Source organism: Mandrillus leucophaeus, unplaced genomic scaffold (assembly GCF_000951045.1).
Source record: "Mandrillus leucophaeus isolate KB7577 unplaced genomic scaffold, Mleu.le_1.0 Scaffold683, whole genome shotgun sequence".
NCBI lineage: Eukaryota > Metazoa > Chordata > Mammalia > Primates > Cercopithecidae > Mandrillus > Mandrillus leucophaeus.
In genome coordinates, this window is record NW_012107397.1 from 180,621 (window position 1) to 187,599 (window position 6,979).

General features: G+C 39.3%; 1 protein-coding gene across 1 annotated transcript in view; it reads left to right on the forward strand.

The window, feature by feature from the left end:
- Positions 1 to 3,416: 3,416 nt before the first annotated feature.
- DSE (dermatan sulfate epimerase) overlaps positions 3,417 to 6,979 on the forward strand; it is a 70,910-nt gene continuing 67,347 nt past the window's right edge. The window contains exons 1-2 of the mRNA XM_012002319.1: positions 3,417 to 3,624; positions 6,309 to 6,411. Of these exons, the coding sequence (XP_011857709.1) occupies positions 6,408 to 6,411 (4 nt within the window). The 5' untranslated portion in view covers positions 3,417 to 3,624; positions 6,309 to 6,407. The remainder of the gene's footprint in view (positions 3,625 to 6,308; positions 6,412 to 6,979) is intronic.

The window sequence follows — 6,979 nt, forward strand, 5'->3', positions numbered from 1 at the left end:
TCACTCGCCATCAAAGAAATGCAAATCAAAACCACAATGAGATACCATCTCACACCAGTTAGAATGGCAATCATTAAAAAATCAGGAAACAACAGTTGCTGGAGAGGATGTGGAGAAATAGGAACACTTTTACACTGTTGGTGGGACGGTAAACTAGTTCAACTATTGTGGAAAACACTGTGGCGATTCCTCAAAGATCTAGAACTAGAAATACCATTTGACCCAGCCATCCTATTACTGGGTATATACCCAAAGGATTATAAATCATGCTGCTATAAAGACACATGCACATGTATGTTTATTGCAGCACTATTCACAATAGCAAAGACTTGGAATCAGCCCAAATGTCCGTCAGTGACAGACTGGATTAAGAAAATGTGGCACATATACACCATGGAATACTATGCAGCCACAAAAAAAGAATGAGTTTGTATCCTTTGTAGGGACATGGATACAGCTGGAAACCATCATTCTCAGCAAACTATCGCAAGGACAGAAAACCAAATACCGCATGTTCTCACTCATAGGTGGGAACTGAACAATGAGATCACTCGGACACAGGAAGGGGAACATCACACACTGGGGCCTATTGTGGGGAGAGGGGAGTGGGGAGGGATAGCATTAGGAGATATACCTAATGTAAATAATGAGTTAATGGGTGCAGCACACCAACATGGCACATGTATACATATATAACAAACCTGCACATGTACCCTAGAACTTAAAGTATAATAAAATAAAAAAGGATATGAAAAAAAAAACACCTTAGTTTCTTCATAAAACGAAATGGTTAGAATGTAATTATTCCAAGTTTCCTTCTACTTTTCTCACTTAGACGACAAATACTTCTAAGGAATGCTGTGTTTTTTGTTTATTTGTTTAATTGTTGTTGGGTTTTAAAATTTTGTTATGTTAGCATTTTTTAAAAATGGAAGTGTTTTCCATTTAGCCAAGATGAGTAAAAATGGCAAACTCAAAATGGCACTATTAAAAAATCAAAAAATGAAAGAAAACAGCGAAAAAGAACCACTGTGTATGGAGTTTGGTGAGAAAGGATATAGAAACATGTCACTGGACTACATACTTTAGTTTAACATCAGCAAACTGTTGACCATTTCCCATCTAAAAGATACTATAAATGCACAATAGCCCAGATTTTCTTTGCCTGACACAGGTGATCTCATCAGCAGAAGAAAAAGCCTGAGCAGAAGAAGTCTGAATGGCCTGGCTGTTAAAATGTTTTCTTGGAATTCATTATGTGTAACACTCAGGCAGCAGAAACTTGAAGTGAAACATTAACTGCAATATGAAGTCAACTTCAATAGTTCAGCCAGTATTGACATCAAATATTTTTCCCAAACTACATATCCAACAAAAGTATTTAGAAAGAAATACATTAGTGAGCTTGGGTTAATAAAAATGAATCTTCACAATATTTTATATAATAATAAACCAGAACAAATGTGACAAATATATTCTCTAAGTCTACTTCATTTGGTTCAAGTACCTGCTTAGTAACATGCATTTTTTTTTTTTTTTTTTTTTTGACACTGAGTTTCACTCTTGTTGCCCAGGCTGGAGTGCAGTGGTGTGATCTTGGTCACTGCAACCTCTGCCTCTTGGGTTCAAGCGATTCTCGTGTCTTAGCCTCCTGAGTAGCTGAGATTACAGGTGTGTGCCACCACACCCGGCTAATTTTTGTGTGTGTGTTTTTAGTAGAGATGGAATTTTGCCCTGTTGCCCAGGCTGATCTCGAACTCTTGGGGTCAAGCAGTTTGCCTGCCTCGGTCTCCCAAAGTGCTAGGATTACAGGTATGAGCCACCTCACCCAGCCTATTTAGTAACACTCTAATAGTGAGTGGTTCCCAAACTTTTGGTACATTGGAATCACAGAGTTTCAAACACCTCAAACTTTCTAATTTGATTGGTACAGACTATAACTGGGGAATCAGAAGTTCTTAAATCTCTCCAAATGGTTCTAATGTGCAGCAAAGTTTGGGAAGCACCACTATGTAGCACTGGTTCTGACTCTGGCTACACATTAGAACTATCTGGTACCTTTAAAAGCATATAGGACATCTGGACTTCATCCTAGAAGGAATTAAATCAGAATTTCTAAGAGTGCGACTAGGTGTTGGTGTGTTTTTGGTTCTCCCAAGTGATGCTAATATGCACCCAGGGGTTAGAATTACTATTATAGAATATTGCCAGGACAATCCTTATCTCCTCCTGAAGAGCACAGAAGGCTTGATTTCCAAACCATTGCAAAAATTGGCATGACCTCAACTACTTTTAGCAGGGTTGTGAGAGGCAGGGTATCACTCACCTTAATTGGTTCAGATCCTGCCTGAAAAATGCCCAGGCATGTTACAGTCCACCCAAGACTGATTGCAAAGGGTGTATCTCTCATTGATAGCCCCTAGAACCATTCTAAGTTATGACAATAAACACCTGTTTATTGAGTTCTCATTCCTTGGCAGGTATTTTATATACAATGTTTGGTTTGCTCCTTCCAGAAACTGTATGAGAAAAGTATGCATATCAAAATGCTACTGACGAGAAAGTGGAACTTAATGATGTTAAATGACTCGCCTGCCTAAGGTCACAGTTAGTGACAGACAGTCTAGATTTCAGCCTAGTTTTGTTCAACTTCAAAGTCCATGCTCTTATTTGATGGACACATTAAATTATCCACCACTGTATCTAGCCTGGGACACAGCCACAATCTGAAAACTGAATTCTAATTCTAATTTAATAAACGTGCCCTCTGCCAGGAAATATGAGGAATGGCTATAGAAATGAAGAAGAGAGTCTCTACCGTGAAGGAGCTTATAATATTAAATGTTACACTCCTTATGGTCTATTCAGTAAGTCTGAGGAAAAGAATAAACATCTAATTTCATTCATTCATATAGCAAATATCAATAATTTTTGTAATTTCAGAGAACAATATTATAATTTAGAAGGTGTTTGGGACACCTTCGGTAGTTCATAATAAGAGGTGATATAAAATCATCCATTTCAAGTCAATTGTCAATGAATGAAGAATAGCCTTCAACTGAGGCCAGGATACTCAAACTGTAAATGAGGCTTTAGACATACAAAGTTAGTCTAGGCCAAGTGGTTTAGTGGAAGGATTCTAGATTTTATATCAGAAAACATAATCATATGTGATCTGAACCATTTATGGCTTGGGAAATTCACTTTAAATTTCAGAGCCTCTGTTTCCTCATCAGTCAGTGCCTGTGAGGATAAAAGGAGACACATATGGACGTGCCTGGTACACTTCATGACCTATTAGAAGATTGTGAGGCCAGGAAGTATGTACCTGCAGAAATCTCAAATTGTTACTTGCAGTAGAGGTAGTTCTCAGTTCTAATTGAGAATGTAGGTAAATGTTTCAGTTTGCTTTAAAGATGAAAACTAAGCCCAGGAAGCTAGAGTCATGTGGAGATGAAGCAGTCGCAGCAGAGCATTCTTGGTAATGGAGAAGAGCATGTCAGCGCGAGAAAGGCAGGGAGGGAGGCCTGAGCAAGGAAGGTTGGAGAAGCCTCCGGAGGATGCCTGGCCAGGGCTGAATGCTCAGAAATGGAAGGGAAAGCTCAGGAGATTATCACTGAGTCAGTAAGTACAAGTAGAGGGCAGTATGGCTTGAGCAAACCAAAATGATCTTCTGTGATCTAAAGATGAGGGAATCTATAGGTGCAGGTTAAGGCAGTTTTACAAATGGAATAATTTTGACCTGAGGAAGGAAAAGGAAAAGCATTTCAAGAATGGAAGCAGATGTATAGTCATGGACCAGACTGGTTAGTAAAACATAAAAGGCAGATTAAAATTCAGTTTAATGAACTAAACTCAACAGGAGAACAGCAGCTGCATACCTGTAACAGCCCTGTAATATTGTTACTCTGTTATTTTAGGCTAAAGCCAAGAATAAACTAAGGAGGACAACAACAAAAAATACATTTTGTTTTGTTCAGACAAGAACACGGAAGGGATGCCTGTGTTTGAGATAAAATGGATGACTAAACAAAACTAATTCCCTTTTTTTGTCTTCTCTATTATGTAAAAATAAACCATTAAATGTAAGGGATAAAATAAACTTTCAAAGAGTTAACTGAAAAGATAGGTGAAGAAGCTTGTAGGAAAATATGTCCTAGCTGTCCAAAGCTTAACTTCTTCTTGCTTAGTAAATTTCCATCTCAGCAAGGAGAGTTTACCAACAAGGACTCTCAGCTAGCATCAGCATAGAGGGAGATGAACACTAAAAAACTGGAGGTGGACAAATGGAGTTCCAGTTTTTGCCTTAGTCTGAAACCAAGGCAAGAAACTTTTGACAGATAGGGAACAAAATGAATAAACCTATTATTAGAATGATATCTGGGTACTTAGAAAAGGAAGACACAATTTTGTAGACATGAACCAGAATTCAGTAAGTAGTCATTTCCTTTGTTTTTTGACAATATTACAGTAGAGCAAAGACATCCAATAGACAAAGCTCATCTGCTGTCTGTTTGGGGGCTGCATCTAGGAGTAAGGGGTCACTTTTTCCGAATTCTTCAGCTAAGGTGAGAGTGGGGGTACCTTTTTCTAAATCCTGCTAAAGTGCCATATACCCATATACACAGGGTGCTACCCTGGGACAACAGACAAAAACAGGACAAGGTAATATTTGGGTCCTCAACTGATAAGAATGTTCATCAGTAGCATTCAAATCCAGTGTCAGTTGGCAGAGGAGGGTACCTGAGAATGAGAACTTAAATGATGGTATGGCACAGACCGGATTTACAGAGGTCATGAAATTGAGAGGTAGAATTACTCAGTTATATCAATGATACCCAACATGTCAACAAGCTCAACAAGCTAAGAGGCCTAATTTAACACAATAAAATTCAGTAAAATCACAGGTTAAGTGCTGAACACTGCATTAAGTGTAGTTGTCTAGTTCAGTGAGTCTCCAACTAAACTTTTAACACTTTAAGGTTTTATTTCGTAGATTGTAATATGGAGTCAGCTGGGTAATATTGCTGCCATAGAAGCTCCAAGGATATACTTAGGGAAATACAGTAATTACAACAAAGCCATTAAACATCTTTCTACTTTGTCACTTGGGTGAAACCTTGAATTCAATTCTTGGCATCAAGGTTTGAGAGAGATGTTGGCAAAGTAAATCTCCTCCTGAGAGCTTTCTTAATGGATGAAGAAAAGCTGATGGAGTGAATATGTACCCAGGTAAATTGAAGTAGTCTCCCGTGGAATCAAGGCTAGGTGTATCCTGTAGATTCCAGAAAGCAGAATAGCAGATCTGTTGAGACTTACTGTAATGGAGTGGGCGGGGCGGGGGAGGGGTGTGCTTTGCACAAAGTGAATGTCATCCAGAGGCCAATTCACAGGTCACTCAAAAGCAAAATTGTGGGGGTGTGAGGGTAAAGGGGAGCAAATGACAGTGAGTACTGCCTCCTTTGAAGAATTCTCAATCCTGGTTGTACACTGTGATCATCTGGGAAGAGATTTTAAAATGCGGATGCTGATGCTTAGACCCTAACCTCAGAGATTCTGATTTGTTGTTCTTGGGTGGGGGTTCCCATTAGAAAGAATTTATTATAGCTCCCCTGCTGATTCTAAAGTTCCAGGTTGGAGAATCACTGAACTAGACTACTACTTGCTGAGAGGTTAAGTAAATTAGACCAGATGTTTTTTCTAAAGTCTCTTTCAAATTTGAGAAGATACATGGAAATTAACACGGATTACATAGTACAGTTAGACACTTTCACAATTTATTCTAATAATTGCATTAGTATATGTAAATCTCTTAGCACAGTGACCGTCTGATATGGTGTAGTAAACTCTCAATAAACATGAGATCCGGCCACTGCACTCCAGCCTGGGCAACAGAGCCAGACTCCGTCTCAAAAAATAAAAAATAAAAAAAAACAAACATTAGCTATTTTTATTGTATCCTCTCCATAACTGTTCAAACGAGGTATTATATCGTTACACTATAGATGAGGAAACTGAGGCTCTGATGTTAGTTTTCCAAGGCCCACAGTAGTAAAAGCAAAGTTTGGATTTGAACCAAAAATTAATTCCAGTTTCCAGAGTCCTCTTCTCTCCTCCACAGGCCTTCCCTAAAGCATCAAGTTTATGCAAATTAGTGATTTACCTGAGCGAACATTTAAAAACATTTAAAACATTTAAGTACCACTTCCTCCTGGCCTGTTTGTAAGGAGTTCCTCTTAAATCCAATTTCTGAAAAAGAGAAGCATAAACTGAGACATCCACATTTTTTTCTGTATTTGGCCAAATAGAAGTGAGAACCTCTGAGGTCAGGGGAATTGGATGGAGGTACCCTTCAGAATTCATGGAGGAAAGCACTGCTCCCAGTAAAATATCTCCCATTCTAATGAATGGGTAAGTAGCCTACAAATCTTTCACTTCGGTACAATCTAGGTCTGGTAGGTTACATGAACACATTGGGTGTAGGTGGTGGGGGAAGTATTCCTGAGGTAATGGCCCTGATCATACCTGTCATCTCCTTGGGGCCTGGTTGGACCTGGCTGAGTGTGTTTGAGCCCAGTGGCTGATTTTTGGAAAACAGGAGGACTCTTCTCCAAGAGGCTGTGACTACCAAGGTTGCAAATGCTCCACCTGAACTTGGGTGCATGAGCGATCTCTCTCTCTCACACACACACCCCCCACTGCGTAAGATAAATTTCCGTTTGTGAGCTGCCTATATTAAATGTTTTGCTCCTGACCTTCTATGATTAAAATCTGTTCCGTTTGCAGGGTTCGGTGCGCTTGGATTTAGTGTATTTTGTTGGTAAAGTAAAAAACAGAACTGCTTCTCTATAGGCGATCCCCCTCCAAACCCCGCTCCCCCCCCCCAGTCTAGATTTCAGCCTAGTTTTGTTCAACTTCAAAGTCCATGCTCTTATTTGATGGACACATTAAATTATCCACCACTGTATCTAGCCTGGGA